General features: G+C 43.5%; 1 protein-coding gene across 2 annotated transcripts in view; it reads right to left on the bottom strand.

Moving 5' to 3' along the window:
- Positions 1 to 17,977, bottom strand: part of LOC121586515 (potassium voltage-gated channel subfamily G member 2-like) — a 36,283-nt gene extending 18,306 nt beyond the window's left edge. Inside the window, exons 1-3 of one of the 2 annotated variants that reach the window (XM_041903252.2) lie at positions 17,783 to 17,977; positions 3,963 to 4,271; positions 3,165 to 3,750 (exon numbers count right to left, since the gene is read on the bottom strand). In XM_041903252.2, the coding sequence (XP_041759186.2) occupies positions 3,165 to 3,750; positions 3,963 to 4,156 (780 nt within the window). In that variant the 5' untranslated portion in view covers positions 4,157 to 4,271; positions 17,783 to 17,977. Of the gene's footprint in view, positions 1 to 3,164; positions 3,751 to 3,962; positions 4,272 to 17,463 lie in introns of both variants that reach the window. The other variant, XM_041903251.2, reaches the window with a different exon arrangement.
- Between the last annotated feature and the right edge of the window lie 771 nt (positions 17,978 to 18,748).

Below are 18,748 nucleotides of genomic sequence, written 5' to 3' on the forward strand. Positions count from 1 at the left end.
CCTCAGCTAATAGGAGATGAGCGCTCCAAGAGAAGGTATTGGTTTGGGGAGTTAGCTCGCTAACCCTCTTTGTAGATATTGTAGCAAACCCTCCATGTAGCTAGCTCGCTAACCATCCTTTTAGCTACTGTAGCTCGCTAACCCTCCTTGTAGCTACTGTAGCTCGCTAACCCTTCTTGTAGCTACTGTAGCTCGCTAACCCTCCTTGTAGCTAGCTCACTAACCCTCCTTGTACTCTGATTGATTTCCACTTTGACAATACAGCATACATTCAGCCCCCTCACCCCCTCTCACCCCGACGCGGAGGTCTCTTTGGAAGCGGGAAAAGCCTGCGGAGGTTCTCTTTAATCATTCTAAAGCTTTATTGATGTCATTGAGGTGGTTGACTGTGTTGCCCCACAAAGACACTCCAGCAGGAACACCGAGGTCTCAGAGGCACAACTACTAGACATGAAACACCCAGAAGAAGAAGATGATATAATTACTTCATATGGTTACTTATCTCTTGAGCTGTCAGTGGAATTGATGCAGTAACATTAGGTGGCCACTGGCCAAGTTCTAACCCCTATGGGACCCCCGAGGACCCCAAGAGGACAACCTATGGCTCAATGTACTGATTATTAATCTACTGTGCCTTCAGAAAGTATTCACACCCCTTGACCCCTTGTCACTGGCCTACACACACACACACACACACACAATACCACCATGTCAAAGTGGAATTATGTTTTTTTTACACAATACCTGTTAGTAAAGGTGTTAGCTAAAGATGATGTGCAGAAGCTTTCAGGGATTTGTAGTCTTGCATGATGTCTACTTTGATGCAAATTAGCATTTTTGAGTCTGAGTAAATAGAGCCGAATATATTGATGAAAGTCACCTTGTCCAGTGAATTTCAAACACAGATTCAACCACAAAGATTGGGAGGTTTTCCAATGCCTCACAAAGAAGGCCACTGATTGGTAGATGAAAAAAACAGACATTGAATATCCCTTTGAGCATGGTGAAGTTATTATTTACACTTTGGATGGTGTATCAATACACAGAGTCACTACAAACATACAGTGGGGAGAACAAGTATTTGATACACTGCCGATTTTGCAGGTTTTCCTACTTACAAAGCATGTAGAGGTCTGTAATTTTTATCATAGGTACACTTCAACTGTGAGAGACGGAATCTAAAACAAAAATCCAGAAAATCACATTGTATGATTTTTAAGTAATTAATTTGCATTTTATTGCATGACATAAGTATTTGATACATCAGAAAAGCAGAACTTAATATTTGGTACAGAAACCTTTGTTTGCAATTACAGAGATCATACGTTTCCTGTAGGTCTTGACCAGGTTTGCACACACTGCAGCAGGGATTTTGGCCCACTCCTCCATACAGACCTTCTCCAGATCCTTCAGGTTTCGGGGCTGTCGCTGGGCAATACGGACTTTCAGCTCCCTCCAAAGATGTTCTATTGGGTTCAGGTCTGGAGACTGGCTAGGCCACTCCAGGACCTTGAGATGCTTCTTACAGAGCCACTCCTTAGTTGCCCTGGCTGTGTGTTTCGGGTCGTTGTCATGCTGGAAGACCCAGCCACGACCCATCTTCAATGCTCTTACTGAGGGAAGGAGTTTGTTGGCCAAGATCTCGCGATACATGGCCCCATCCATCCTCCCCTCAATACGGTGCAGTCGTCCTGTCCCCTTTGCAGAAAAGCATCCCCAAAGAATGATGTTTCCACCTCCATGCTTCACGGTTGGGATGGTGTTCTTGGGGTTGTACTCATCCTTCTTCTTCCTCCAAACACGGCGAGTGGAGTTTAGACCAAAAAGCTCTATTTTTGTCTCATCAGACCACATGATCATCCAGATGGTCATTGGCAAACTTCAGACGGGCCTGGACATGCGCTGGCTTGAGCAGGGGGACCTTGCGTGCGCTGCAGGATTTTAATCCATGACGGCGTAGTGTGTTACTAATGGTTTTCTTTGAGACTGTGGTCCCAGCTCTCTTCAGGTCATTGACCAGGTCCTGCCGTGTAGTTCTGGGCTGATCCCTCACCTTCCTCATGATCATTGATGCCCCACGAGGTGAGATCTTGCATGGAGCCCCAGACCGAGGGTGATTGACCGTCATCTTGAACTTCTACCATTTTCTAATAATTGCGCCAACAGTTGTTGCCTTCTCACCAAGCTGCTTGCCTATTGTCCTGTAGCCCATCCCAGCCTTGTGCAGGTCTACAATTTTATCCCTGATGTCCTTACACAGCTCTCTGGTCTTGGCCATTGTGGAGAGGTTGTAGTCTGTTTGATTGAGTGTGTGGACAGGTGTCTTTTATACAGGTAACGAGTTCAAACAGGTGCAGTTAATACGGGTAATGAGTGGAGAACAGGAGGGCTTCTTAAAGAAAAACTAACAGGTCTGTGAGAGCCGGAATTCTTACTGGTTGGTAGGTGATCAAATACTTATGTCATGCAATAAAATGCAAATTCATTACTTAAAAATCATACAATGTGATTTTCTGGATTTTTGTTTTAGATTCCGTCTCTCACAGTTGAAGTGTACCTATGATAAAAATTACAGACCTCTACATGCTTTGTAAGTAGGAAAACCTGCAAAATCGGCAGTGTATCAAATACTTGTTCTCCCCACTGTACAGGTGTCCTTCCTAACTCAGTTGCCAGAGAGGAAGGACACCACTCAGGGATTTCACCACGAGGCCAATGGTGACTTTAAAACAGTTAGAGTTTAATGGCTGTGACAGGAGAAAACTGAGGATGGATCAACAACATTATAGTTACTCCACAATACTAAACTAAATTACAGGGTGAAAAGAAGGAAGCCTGTACAGAATTAAAATATTCCAAAACATGCATCCTGTTTCCAATAAGGCACTAAAGTAAAGCTACCAAAAAAATTGGCTATGAAATTAACTTCATGCAAAGCATTATGTTTGGAGCACAAGTTACTATCAGGGGCAAGACTCACCATGTGGAGGTTGTCCCTCAAATATCATCTGACTAACAGCAGAATGCAGATATGGATGTGGCCAGAGTTTTTCCAGGTCTGTAACTCGGTTAGGTCAAACTCCTGGCCCTATGTATAACCCACCCCTGAGTGTGACCCGGAAGTAAAACCCTGTGAGTAGGGAGTAAACAGGAAGTGAACTCACCCTCTCCTCCTCCTCCCTGAGGTCGGGCATGGTACTGATGCAGAGCGTTACTGTGGTGATGGCCACAAACACCACCGACAGGCAGGCAAAGATCTTTCCAGGTAGTCCAGATTGAGGGTTCTCCACCATGTCGTGGAGCCTGCGCATACACCCCGCCATGCGGCTCTCCTCCTCCTCCCCCCCCACTCCGGGGGGCCCCTGCCCATCCTCACAGCTCTGGGGGGTCAGGGTGGTGGTGAGCTCTGCCTCCTCCTCCTCCATCCTCAGCTGCTCCTTGAGCTCCTCCTGTCTGATGCGTAGCTTCCGGAGGCAGCACCACTCCAGCCTGGTGTCCTCCACGCCCCAGTAGACAAGCTCCTCCTGGAAGGACAGAGCACACATCTCCCTTAGCAGCCGCAGCCGCCCTGCCGCCAGGAACGTCACGATGGTGCGGAACGCAGATGGGCTGCGATCGAAGAAATACTCCTGGCACCCGTCGTCGTAGTCGTCACACACCTCCATGATCTCATCCAATGAGCTGCAGCCCCTCAGCCGGCCCAGCCGCGTCAGAGGGAACTCCTCCAGAACGGACCAGGGGATACGGTACCTGGTGGGAGAGGAAAACACACAATGTTAACGCTGCACAACTACTTCGCACAATAGTCACTGAAATACTCTTCAAGTTATAATGCTCTTTAGCAGCAGCAAGACCTGTGCCCGGTTTATATCCCTTTAAAACCTTGCACCCAAAGACTTCTGATTATGGACTATTGGTTATCGAGCTGAACACGCCAACTCTTGATTCTGTTGATATGGTACCTGATCCCGCCTACGTTGATGACGGCTGATAGGTCGTTCTCCTCCTGCCCCTCGTTGGGCCTCCGCAGCAGCCGCTGCCGCTTGAAGAACACACCCTTCTTAGTAACCACCTCCTGCTGGTTCTCCAGGGGGAAGTGGAAGGGTGTGAACTCTTTCTCCGTGCTGCCTGCTAGGAAGGCCACCTCCTGGTACATTCCTGCTGCTCCTCTGGAGGACCCAGGAGGTCCTGGTTGGGAGGTGAGGGGTGGGGAGTTTCACTGGCCGACTGGGTTGGCTGGGACGTCACCCATCCAGGAGCAGGGCTGGTCTCTATGGAAATAAAGCAAAGGAAAGAAAGTTCAGACATTTTTTAAGTTGACTTCCACTGGTTTATTGGGACGAATTACTTCAGAATCTCAGGGTGAACCAGATTCAAGTCACTCTTCAGGCTCCATTTCTTTTCTCTCTCATCACACCCCAACAAGTCATCAACAAGTCATCAGCAGGAACCCCGATGCAGAGAGAGGAATTTGTTAAGTTGTTGTGGTAGTTAATGCATCGCTGAGGCCCTAAATTAGCGCTTCTCTTTAAAGGATTGTTTTTCAAGGTTCACTAAATGACAATAAATACAGAGCAATTAGCTGTGGAACGTCGACAAAAAAAAAGAACAAACAGGTTGGATATACTTGGTAAAACTTCCCGTGATGAATCTTTCATGGGCCATTGACTTTCTCTATGACAACAGAAAACTGTCAATTAATTCTGCAGCAACATAGATTTTTACATCAGTAAGCTTCAGCTGATGAAACAAACCTCTAAAATGTGGCACTTTCCAATGGCACCTTCCAGTCTTAAAACTGACAGAATGCAGCTCTGCGTAGCGAGGGTTAAATGATTCATACAAAGCCAAATTAGATCGCAGTGAACTACTGTCAGCCACAATACTCCTCTTCATGATGCAGCAGCACACTAAAACTTTCATCAGTTTCATTCACGAGAATGTTCTGAACCTCAAAACAGGACACATTGTGACTGTTGGTGAATAAGAGGAAACTACACACACACACACACACACACACACACACACGCACACTGAACAAAAATATAAACGCAACCATTTCAACGATTTTACTGAGTCAGTTCATAAGGAAATCAGCCAATTGAAAGAAATTCATTAGGCCCTAATCTATGGATTTCACATGACTGGGAATACAGATGCAGTTGTTGGTCACAGAAACCTTTAAAACAAAAGTAGGGGTGTGGATCAGAAAACCAGTCAGTATCTGGTCTGACCACCATTTGCCTCATGCAGCGCGACATATATCTCCTTCGCATAGAGTTGATCAGGCTGTTGATTGTGGCCTGTGGAATGTTGTTCCATCCAGCGAAATTGCTGGATATTGGTGGGAACTGGAACACGCTGTCGTACACATTGATCCAGAGCATCCCAAACATGCTCAATAGGTGACATGTCTGGTGAGTATGCAGGCCATGGAAGAACTGGGACATTTTCAGCTTCCAGGAATTGTGTACAGATCCTTGATACATGGGACCGTACATGATCATGCTGAAACATGAGGTGATGGCGGCGGATGAATGGCACGACAATGTCACGGTATCTCTGTGTATTCAAATTGCCATCGATAAAATTAAATTGTGTTCATTGTCTGTAGCTTATACCTGCCCATACCATAACCCCACTGACACCATGGGGCACTCTGTTCACAACGTTGACATCAGCAAACTGTTCGCCCACACGACGACATACACGCTGTCTGCAATCTGCCCGCTACAGTTGAAACCGGGATTCATCCGTGAAGAGCACACTTCTCCAGCATGCCAGAGGCCATCGAAGGTGAGCATTTGCCCACTGAAGTCCGTTACGACGCCGAACTGCAGTCAGGTCAAGACCCTGGTGAGGACAACGAGCACGCACATGAGCTTCCCTGAGATGGTTTCTGACAGTTTGTGCATACATATTTCGGTTGTGAAAACCCACAGTTTCATCAGCTGTCTGGGTGGCTGGTCTCAGACGATCCCGCAGGTGAAGAGGCCGGATGTGGAGATCCTGGGCTAGCGTGGTTACACGTGGTCTGCGGTTGTGTGGCCAGTTGGATGTACTGCCAAATTCTCTATGACGTTGGAGGCGGCTTATGGTAGAGAAATTAACATTCAATTCTCTGGCAACAGCTCTGGTGGACATTCCTGCAGTCAGAATGACAATAGCATGCTCCCTCAAAGCTTGAGACATCTGTGGCATTGTGTTGTGTGACAAAACTACACATTTTAGAGTGGCACAAGATGCACCTGTGTAATGATCATACTGTTAATCAGCTTCTTGATATGTCATCTGTCAGGTGGATGGATTATCTTGGCAAAGGAGAAATGCTCACTAACAGGAATGTAAACAAATTTGTGTACAAATTTGAGAGAAATTATCCTTTTGTGCTTATGGAACATTACTGGGATCTTTTATTTCAGCTCATGAAACATGGGACCAACATTTTATATACACACACACACACACACACACACACAGAGTATACCAAACATTAGGAACACCTTCCTAATATTGAGTTGCACCTCCCCTTTTTGGCCTCAGAACAGCCTCAATTCGTCGGGGCATGGACTCTACAAGGTGTCTAAAGTGTTCCACAGGGATGCTGGCCCATGTTGACTCCAATGCTTCCCACAGTCGTGTTAAGTGGGCTGGATGTCCTTTGGGTGGTGGACCATTCTTGGTACACACAAGAAACCTTTGAGCATAAAAAACCCAGCAGCGTTGCAGTTCTTGACACTAACCGGTGCACCTGGCACCTACTACCATACCCCATCAAAGGCAAAAATATTTTGTCTTGCCCATTCACCCTCTGAATGGCACACATACACAATCCATGTCTCAAGGCGTTAAAAAAATGTTGACCCGTCTCCTCCCCTTCATCTACACTGATTGCAGTGGCTTTAACAAGTGACATCAATAAGGGATCATAGCTTTCACCTGGATTCACCTGGTCAGTCTGTCCTGGAAAGAGCAGTTGTTCTTAATGTTTTGTATACTCGGTGTGTGTGTGTGTGTGTGTGTATATACACTACCAGTCAAAAGTTTGGACACACCTACTCATTCCAGGGTTTTTCTTTATTTTTACATTGTAGAATAATAGTGAAGACATTAAAACTATGAAATAACACATATGGAATTATGTAGTAACCAAACAAGTGTTAAACAAATCAAAATATATTTTATATTTGAGATTCTTCAAATAGCCACCCTTTGCCTTGATGACAGCTTTGCACACGCTTGGCATTCTCTCAACCAACTTCATGAGATAGTCACCTGGAATGAATTTCAATTAATAGGTGTGCCTTCTTAAAAGTTCATTTGTGGAATTTCTTTCCTTCTTAATGCGTTTAAGCCAATCAGTTGTGTTGTGACAAGGTAGGGGGTATACAGAAGATAGCCCTATTTGGTAAAAGTCCAAGTCCATATTATGGCAAGAACAGCTCAAATCAGCAAAGAGAAACAACAGTCCATCATTACTTTAAGACATGAAGGTCAGTCAATACGGAAAATGTCAAGAACTTTGAAAGTTTCTTCAAGTGCAGTCGCAAAAACCATCAAGAACTATGATGAAACTGGCTCTCATGAGGACCGCCACAGGAATGGAAGACCCAGAGTTACCTCTACTGCAGAGGATAAGTTCATTAGTTACCAGCCTCAGAAATTGCAGCCCAAATAAATGCTTCACAGAGTTCAAGTAACAGACACATCTCAACATCAACTGTTCAGAGGAGACTGTGTGAATCAGGCCTTCATAGTCAAATTGCTGCAAAGAAACCACTACTAAAGGACACCAATAAGAAGAAGAGACTTGCTTGGACTAAGAAACACGAGCAATGGACATTAGACCGGTGGAAATGTGTCCTTTGGTCTGGAGTCCAAATTTTAGATTTTTGGTTCCAACCGCCCTGTCTTTGTGAGACGCGGTGTGGGTAAACGGATGATCTCTGTGGGTAAACGCATGTGTATTTCCCACCGTAAAGCATGGAGGAGATGTTATGGTGTGGGGGTGCTTTGCTGGTGACACTGTATGTAATTTACTAGAATTCAAGGCACACTTAACCAGCATGGCTACCACAGCATTCTGCAGTGATACGCAATCTGGTTTGGGCTTAGCGCGACTATAATTTGTTTTTCCAACAGGACAATGACCCAACACACCTCCAGGCTGTGTAAGGGCTATTTTATCAAGGAGAGTGATGAGTGCTACATCAGATGACCTGGCCTCTACAATCCCCCGACCTCAACACAATTGAGATGGTTTGGGATGAGTCGGACCGCAGAGTGAAGGAAAAGCAGCCAACAAGTGCTCAGCATATGTGGGAACTCCTTCAAGACTGTTGGAAAAGCATTCCAGGTGAAGCTGGTTGAGAGAATGCCAAGCGTGTGCAAAGCTGTCATGATTCCATGTGTTATTTCATAGTTTTGATGTCTTCACTATTATTCTTTAATGTAGAAAATAGTAAAAATAAATAAAAACCCTGGAATGAGTAAGTGTGTCCAAACTTTTGACTGGTACTGTACATATACAGCGCCTTCGGAAAGTATTCAGACCCCTTGACCTTTTCCACATTTTGTTATGTTACAGCCTTATTCTAAAATGGATTAAATAAAACAATTTCCTCATCAATCTACACACAATACCCGATCATGACAAAGTGAAAACAGGTTTTTAGAACTTTTTGCAAATGTATTAAAAACAAAAAACAGAAATACCTTATTTATGTAAGTATTCTGACCCTTTGCTATGAGACTCGAAATTGAGCTCAGGTGCATCCTGTTTTCATTGATCATCCTTGAGATGTTTCTACAACTTGATTGGAGTCCACCTGTGGTAAATTAAATTGATTGGACATGACTTGGAAAGGCACACGTCTGTCTATATAAAAGGTCCCACAGTTGACAGTGCACGTCAGAGTAAAAACCAAGCCATGAGGTCGAAGGAATTGTCCGTAGAGCTCCGAGACTGGATTGTGTCGAGGCACAGATCTGGGGAACGGCACCAAAATATTTTGCAGCATTGAAGGTCCCCAAGAATACAGTGGTCTCCATCATTCTTAAATGGAAGAAGTTTGGAACTACCAAGACTCTTCCGGAGCTTGCCGCCCGGCCAAACTGAGCAATCGGGGGAGAAGAGCCTTGGTCAGGGAGGTGACCACGAACCCGATCCAACCCGGACTTGAACCCGATCCAACATCTCTGGAGAGAACTGAAAATAGCTCTGCAGCGACGCTCCCCATCCAACCTGACAGAGCTTGAGAGGATCTGCAGAGAAGAATGGGAGAAACTCGCCAAATATAGGTGTGCCATGCTTGTAGCTTAATACTGAAGAAGACTCGATGTTGTAATCGCTGCAAAAGGTGCTTCAACAAAGTACTGAGTAAAGGGTCTGAATACTTATGTAAATGTAATTTTTCCATTTTTGTTTTTTTTATAAATTAGCAAACAAAAACCTGTGTTTGCTTTGTCATTATGAGGTAGTGTGTGTAGATTGATGAGGGGGAAAAAACTATTTAATCAATTTTAGAATAAAGCTGTAACATAACAATGTGAAAAAAGTCAAGGGGTCTGAATACTTTCCGAAGGCACTGTATGACCTTCATCAAGCCCTAATCACTCATCTTGTGTCCAATAATACAGCACTCCAAAGTCTCCAGAGAGTTTTCATGAGGTATTGATTTAATGTGATGTATTTTACATTATGTTGCTTCAGATCGGTGAAAACATTTCAGTCCTTTCTCCTGAAACTAAAGTAGAGTGGTGAAAGCTGCTAGCCTAATGAAAAAAGATGACAACCTAACGAGCTAGGGACAAGACTTCAAACAGACAAGAATGATTTGACCTTGGATACAATTTACTGCTGTGACAGTACATACAGACAGACCGACAGAGAGGTGCATGGACTGAGAGAAACAGAGAGAACGACAGACAAGGTGATAGCAGGACAGAATATACAGTATCTCACAAAAGTGAGTACACCCCTCACATTTTTGTAAATATTTGAGTATATTTTTTCATGTGACAACACTGAAGAAATGACACTTTGCTACAATGTAAAGTAGTGAGTAAAGTAGTGAGCTTGTATAACAGTGTAAATTTGCTGTCCCCTCAAAATAACACAACACACAGCCATTAATGTCTAAACCGCTGGCAACAAAAGTGAGTACACCCCTAAGTGAAAATGTCCAAATTGGGCCCAAAGTGTCAATATTTTGTGTGGCCACCATCATTTTCCAGTACTGCCTTAACCCTCTTGGGCATGGAGTTCACCAGAGCTTCATAGGTTGCCACTGGAGTCCTCTTCCACTCCTCCATGACGACATCACGGAGCTGGTGGATGTTAGAGACCTTGCACTCCTCCACCTTCCGTTTGAGGATGCCCCACAGATGCTCAATAGGGTTTAGGCCTGGAGACATGCTTGGCCAGTCCATCACCTTTACCCTCAGCTTCTTTAGCAAGGCAGTGGTCGTCTTGGAGGTGTGTTTGGGGTCGTTATCATGTTGGAATACTGCCCTGCGGCCCAGTCTCCGAAGGGAGGGGATCATGCTCTGCTTCAGTATGTCACAGTACATGTTGGCATTCATGGTTCCCTCAATGAACTGTAGCTCCCCAGTGCCAGCAGCACTCATGCAGCCCCAGACCATGACACTCCCACCACCATGCTTGACTGTAGGCAAGACACACTTGTCTTTGTACTCCTCACCTGGTTGCCGCCACACACGCTTGACACCATCTGAACCAAATACGTTTATCTTGGTCTCATCAGACCACAGGACATGGTTCCAGTAATCCATGTCCTTAGTCTGCTTGTCTTCAGCAAACTGTTTGCGGGCTTTCTTGTGCATCATCTTTAGAAGAGGCTTCCTTCTGGGACGACAGCCATGCAGACCAATTTGATGCAGTGTGCGGCGTATGGTCTGAGCATTGACAGGCTGACCCCCCACCCCTTCAACCTCTGCAGCAATGCTGGCAGCACTCATACGTCTATTTCCCAAAGACAACCTCTGGATATGACGCTGAGCACGTGCACTCAACTTCTTTGGTCGACCATGGCAAGGCCTGTTCTGAGTGGAACCGGTCGTGTTAAACCGCTGTATGGTCTTGGCCACCGTGCTGCAGCTCAGTTTCAGGGTCTTGGCAATCTTCTTATAGTCCAGGCCATCTTTATGTAGAGCAACAATTCTTTTTTTCAGATCCTCAGAGAGTTCTTTGCCATGAGGTGCCATGTTGAACTTCCAGTGACCAGTATGAGGGAGTGTGAGAGCGATGACACCAAATGTAACACGCCTGCTCCCCATTCACACCTGAGACCAATTTGGACATTTTCACTTAGGGGTGTACTCACTTTTGTTGCCAATGGTTTAGACATTAATGGCTGTGTGTTGAGTTATTTTGAGGGGACAGCAAATTTACACTGTTATACAAGCTGTACACACACTACTTTACATTGTAGCAAAGTGTTATTTCTTCAGTATTGTCACATGAAAAGATATACTCAAATATTTACAAAAATGTGAGGGGTGTACTCACTTTTGTGAGATACTGTATCTATCAATGCGGTTATGCTTATGCATGAAAGACAACTGCAGTCCCCCCAAAAAACAAGGTTGAGCCAGGAGTATTAATCACCTGCTGATTAAACACAGTGAAATGTGTCAGTGTGCTCCAGTGCCTGGGTGGATTGGCTCAGTAACGCTCCTTTCACACATACTGATGTGACAACCAAGGGGAAAATAAGCTCCAGATAAAAGGTCACATCTTCTGCTGAAGCCTTATGTGTTCTATTGTAATTCCCACTTGGTTTACCACATTCTCTTTGTTTTATTTTACAATGGGCAAAAGGGGGCACACAAATGGGGATGGATCCAGGGTCAAGCGCAGATAATTGAGTGTGTTTGTCCTATGGTGCATATGTCCAGGGTAGGGTAGGTTACTTTCTAATTCGATACAGTTGCTAGTTAGTTACCTGTCCAAAATTGTAATCAATCACGTAATGTTTGGATTACCCAAACTCATGAACGTAATCTGATTACTTTCAGTTACTTTTGGATTACTTTCCCCTTAAAGGGAAATTTCACCATTTTTCTAACTTCATATTCATCTCCAGCACCACCCCAACATCTACATATGTGAAAATTGTAGTAAAAAAGATAGAGGAAGATAAGTGACATCGGCGAGCATCGTGTGAATTTGACCAATTGTGAGTAGGCATTGCCTACTAATTGGTTGATGTCATTTCTTTACTACAAAACATAGAAACGCACCATTTTCACATACACTACCAGTCAAAAGTTTGGACACACCTACTCATTCAAGGGTTTTTCTTTATTTTTACTATTTTTTACATTGCAGAATAATAGTGAAGACATCAAAACTATGAAATAACACATATGGAATCATGTAGTAACCAAAAGAGTGTTAAACAAATCACAATATATTTTATATTTGAGATTCTTCAAATAGCCACCATTTGACTAGAAGAAGAAAAACAATCCATCAAACGCATTTGGTCTGTCATCATAGTGGTCTCTGACTTGTGGTCAGACTCGCTCAAGTGGAACAAACTTACATTTACGCCTTTTTTCAATGCTGAATTTAATGTCATTGACGAAACAGAAAGGTGTCATAATGTATCTTTTTGCAAACATCCTTTCTGATTTTAAAAGTAATCCAAGAAGTAATACTCTAGTTTTTCAAAAGTATCTGTAATCTGCTTACAATATTGTTCCTGGTAACATAACTGATTACAATTAGTTTTTTTGTAATCAGATTACATGTAACTACATGTAATCAGTTACTCCCAACCCTGCATATGTCAATAGATTTGCAACATACAAGCAGGTGGATAAAAGTATTCTGTGCAGTGTACACAACATTTGTTAGCAATGACGGCTGCATGGTCCCATGGTGTTTTTACTTGCGTACTATTGTTTGTACAGATGAACGTGGTACCTTCAGGCGTTTGGAAATTGCTCCCAAGGATGAACCAGACTTGTGGAGGTCTACAATTTTTTTCAGAGGTATTGGCTGATTTCTTTAGATTTTCCCATGATGTCAAGCAAAGAGGCACTGAGTTTGAAGTTAGGCCTTGAAAAACTATAGTTTGTTAACAAGACATTTGTGGAGTGCTTGAAAAACGAGTTTTAATGACTCCAACCTAAGTGTATGTAAACTTCCGACTTCAACTGTAAATTAACTGAAAACTTGCACTAACACGGTTATATTAACAGAATTGCACTTTTCATGTAGCCTACTTTTGTCCAGCTAATAGCCTAACCATCGATCAAGCAACATTATGGACTAAACGCTAGAATCCTGTTGCTGCAGGATTATTTTGCTACGACAACATTGGTCAAATTAAGATCCTACATCTGTATGATGGACCATGTATTCATACATATAGGGCCTTTGACTAGTAGTCAGCATAATAATGAATGCTGAGACAGTAGCCTGGTCCCAGATCAGTTTGTGCCGTCTTGCTAGTTAGGCAGATCATCAATCTGAGGGTAGTACAATGCTTGGTCCTACATACAGGACTGCTGAGAGATGTGAAACACAAGTTAGTCCTCTGTGACTTCGAACTGATGACAAGCTATAAGTAGCCTCACTCAGGTAGTGCTCACCAGTGGTGACCGCTGGAGGAACTACACCATCCTTCTAATAAATGTGTCCTGTGTATTCTCTGTAGTAAGATATTGTATCATAGCAACATGTCTACTATACATATCCTGCCATACTAGAGTGATTTGGGCTTCCAACTTAATCTGTGAAAGTGTCTGTAACAGTGCTCTGATGGTTTGGGGAAGAAGCCCTAAAATGTAAAAAAATGAAGAAAAAAAAAATGTAAAGAAGCCTATACCCATATTTGAAGGACTAAACTTTTATCTGCAGAGATAACAGAGCATAGCTGCTGCGCTGCTCTTTCATTCATGGAAAGCTGTTCTAACATTGTGGAATTGATTCTTCCCTTAGTGCTGCCGGTGTGTTTGACTGAACTACTGAAACATGGAAGCATAGTCCTGCTTCACTAACCACTTTCACAAATCCACCTTTCATTACCATAAACATTCTGAAAGCTCAAGACGGGTAATGAAAGTGGGCCGGACTTGACAATAAAACCAAAAATCCATTCTAATGAATTCACTCAAAATAAAATAAAAGTTTGCAGGTTATAAAACATATTTTCTAAAGTCCATCTCTTGCCCCGGGGGGTTATAGAAATTGGTTTGTCACTCATTTCCTTGGCTGCATGAAAATTGTGACAAATTTAGGCAGCCCTTTAGGGTGCGTTCGTAAATTCACTCTGGCTATCTACTCCGATTTCAGAGCACTCTCGTCTGAGTGTGCCAGAGCGCAGAATAACTGATGAATTTATGAACGCTCAACACCCGTTGAATATGCCCGGTGTCAATAAACGTCGGCCAAAAAGCGCAATTAAATTGTTGCCAGCGGCATAGTTACAGTCCCCAACGCTCTGGATAACCAGCTCTGGTACGGTGAGTAAAATGGTCAGAGTGAGGTGTTCTCTCATTTGTGTCTGGAAGTAGCTCGCAAGCTAGTCAACGTTAGCCAGTTAGCGTGGGTGCTTGACTGCTGTTGTGAGGTCAGAACGCTCAGATCAACCCTACTCCTCGGCCAGAGCGTCCAGTGTGCGCTCTGACAATGCTCTGAATTTACGAACGCCCAGAGCGCACTCTGAGCGCACTTTAGCACTCCAGATTGAATTTACGAACACACCATTAATGAAAGCAATTATAAACTGCACCAGCTGAAAATAGGTATTCTAGAAATGTGACGTGTATCAGATGTGAGCCATCTAGTGGACCAATACTCAAAAAACAACCAAGCTCCAGTCCTGACCTTTGCCAAGGTCCCTTGCCAGCTACACTGAACACAAATATAAACACAACATGTAAAGTGTTGGTCCCATGTTTCACGAGATGAAATAAAATATCCCAGAATGTTCATTTCTCTACCATAAGCCAACGTAGTTTTAGAGAATTTGGCAGTACGTCCAACCGGCCTCACAACCGCAGACCATGTGTATGGCGTTGTGTGGGCAAGCGGTTTGCTGATGTCAACGTTGTGAACAGAGTGCCCCATGGTGGCGGTGGGGTTATGGTATGGGCAGGCATAAGCTACGGAAAACGAACACAATTGCCTTTTATTGATGGCAATTTAAATGAACAGAGATACCGTGACAAGATCCTGAGGCCCATTGTCGTGCCATTCATCCGCCGCCATCACCTCATGTTTCAGCATGTTAATGCATGGCCCTATATCGCAAGGATCTGTGTACAATTCCTGGAAGCTGAAAATTCTTCGATGGCCTGCATACTCACCAGACATGTCACCCATTGAGCATGTTTGGGATGCTCTGGATTGACGTGTACGACAGCATGTTCCAGTTCCCACCAATTTCGCACTGCCATTGAAGAGGAGTGGAACCACATTCTACAAGCCACAATCAACAGCCTGATCAACTGTATGCGAAGGAGGTGTGTCACACTGCATGAGGCAAATGGTGGTCACACGGTGGTCACACAGACCAGATAGTGACTGGTTTTCTGATCCTCACCCCTACCTTTTTTTAAAGGTACTGTATCTCTGATAAACAGATGCATATCTGTATTCCAAGTAATGTGTAATCCATAGATTAGGGCCTAATGAATTTATTTCAATTGACTGATTTCCTTATATGACCTGAAACTCAGTAACATCTTTGAAATTGTTGCATGTTGTGTTTATATTTTTGTTCAATATATAGCCCATGTGTGAAGCTGCATGTGACGCTGGGGAACGTGAGTGTGAAAAACCTACAACATACATAGGATGGTTCGTCCTTACAGCCGTAGATGGGAGATACACTTTCAAGATGAAGAGGAGTATGATAACGTGAAGATAGGAAATTGTGACAGAATAATGTTTGTAGCCATTCAGGGACGGATTCATGCCCCATGAGGAAGACAAAACAGCTCCTGTAAAAAGAGCTTGATGGTCTATTCAAACAGAAAGGAATTAAATCTTAGTAAAGTTGGGTAGTTTGTTATAAAAAATGTGGTACTTTGTTAATTTGCAAAGGGCTTTAGAGAGAATGCAAGGTACAGTATCAGATAAATAACCTCAAGGTAAAGACTTAGAGAGGCTGTTTGATGCCCACTGAGATGCACATTAGAGCACTTGTTTCTGTACAGGCACCGGTATGAGAAGTCCATCAACAATAACACGCAAGTCTCTCTATTTTTCCATACATTTGCATCTTTACACAACCACACAGAGCAGTGGTTGCTTTTCTATTGGTATAATTTGATGTATGAAATGTAGGTGGTCTATAGTGGCTGTATCATGTCCTTCATAGAGTTTAGAGATAGTGCAGCTACGATGTCCAAGACTAATTTCCCCCTTGAGGGAAATAAAGTTGATCTCGCCTATAGCATCTGTATTGAAGGTAATCATCTCTCTCTGTAAGTCCTCACGTATTACATGGTCTGTCTGTGTGGTTCCAGGAAACACATAGGAGAAATGGGAGAATAATGTCATGTGTATCAGCCTCCGGAACCCCAGTCCACATCTCTATACCTCCACCCTAACCCGACCCCCAGTCCACATCTCTATACCTCTACCCTAACCCGACCCCCAGTCCACAAATCAACAAGTTAATGAGATGCGGGAGGAGTGTATAATATATATACCTACATATAGATCATTCATACAGGCAGTAAAAGGAGAGCCCTTTAAGAGGGTAGGTGCTGTTTTAAAAGGGTGTATAACCCATTGACTTGCATGGAACTCAATCTCCCAGGTATTGCCTATTCACCTGTAAAAACAAATAGCCTATATGGTGAATCCTCTGATAAGGGTCCATGATAGGTTCAAGAAAGAGCTTAGCTGAGAGGGTAAAATTCAGTAGCCTACAATAGAAACATCCTTTCTATTGCGTTTTATACAGTTATAGCCCCATTTGTTTTGGGGTTATACAATTATTGGCATCCAGAATGCTTGCAATGAGCCAAGTTGGTCAAATACCCAATACTCCGGTTTAAAAGCCTATATTTGAAATAATATATAGATGAATTTTATATATGAGACAACTTTCAACCTGTCTCTGTCAGATTTTGCACATCTTGCAAAAAAGAACCCGCTGCCATAGCCTACGGTGCTTTGGGATATGAGCGAGAGAGAGAGAGAGACCGTTGGACAAGTAGTTAATTGTAAGGGATGGTTTAAAATGCATCACAATTTCTTCCACACAACATGCACCGTGAATAAACATTAGGCTAGCGCGCCTAAATATGGATGGACATTAGAGCATTGTCTTACTTGTGACAAAGCCGGCTAGCCTACGTGCGCCGCGCACTCCAGCATTTAGAAACATTTTGGCTACTACGTAATAAATGCTGAATAAATATTTTTCAAAGTGTCTGTACTAACATTGAAATACCATTCATGATTATCACACCTACCCGCTGTGTTCGGCTTGTGTCCATCCGCAGAGAACTTCCCCACATTTCGATATCAGTTATGAAAGCGCATATTGGTCAACATGAAATACACGTTCCAATCGCCTCCGTCCTCTGTATAAATGGTCCTACCATGGTAATTGACTTTATACCAGGGCAGGTGCACTCAATCCCAGGTAATGTCACGTGCTTTACTTCCGAACTATATGGAGTATGTAAACTTGCTGCACACCCGCATAGCAGAATCAAGGGGAGAATCAAAACACTGAAAACGACTTTGATTGTTTTAAGTCGAAGGAACTGAATTAACAAAATAACTCACTCAACTGGACGAGACTCACGACAGAACAGTTGGAAAAGACGCCGCGGATTTGAGAAGAGCCCAGCGTGAATGAATTGGTGTTGCCGCTCTGTGATAATTCCAATTTTACGGCTCTTCTCTGACTGTCTTGGAGTCGGACAGACTGCTCTGCTCACGCGCAAAATCGCGCTCCACGGTTTGCGCCCTGCTCTGCTTCTTCCCGGAATTGACTCTTGCTTCCAACAGCCAATTCAAGTAGGTCACACTGTGATTGCAGAAGGAAAAAAAGCATGAGGCATACAAATGATTAAATGCGCACAAATTGATTGTATGCGCACAAATAAAATATAGGTTATGCATAATTTGAGTTTGGAACTTTCTTTGAGTTATAAAAGATTGACGGGATAAACACAGCTAGGACTACTACAATTATGCTACTGCATTATTACATGGTTATAGCCTCCTCTCAATTTCCTATAATGGTGTAGGCCTACCGTAGACTATGGTGTAGGCATATGAAATAAATGGTTTTTGAGTGATAGTCCACAAAATTGAGGGAAACCTAAGGATGAGGGGAAGTGAAGGATGATGAGGCAGTTAGTCCTCCTTGATTGATAGGTGTGATGATCGACGCTTAATTTACAAAGCAGGTAGCAGCCAGGCATGGTAATACATCATTTGTCTGTTCATTTCAGTGCTCGTGTCTGTCACAACATATATCAATAGGACCCATCTGCATCACAAGGCTGTAATTGCTTCATGTGTTTGATGGATGAAGAAACAAAGCAAACGCGGTAATGATGACATCACTAATGAGGGTCTGAAGGATGGACCTCTGTAGATGAACAGCCTGGTAACAGATGAGGGTTGACACAGGGAAGGTGATTACATTTTTACATTTATACTGTTAGGCCTATTCACCAAAACGCCACTGACTGGAATGAACAATTGCCACACTCAGTGATGACTGGATTGAGTTAGCCTCTC

This window comes from Coregonus clupeaformis, chromosome 17, assembly GCF_020615455.1.
Source record: "Coregonus clupeaformis isolate EN_2021a chromosome 17, ASM2061545v1, whole genome shotgun sequence".
In the NCBI taxonomy this organism is placed as follows: domain Eukaryota; kingdom Metazoa; phylum Chordata; class Actinopteri; order Salmoniformes; family Salmonidae; genus Coregonus; species Coregonus clupeaformis.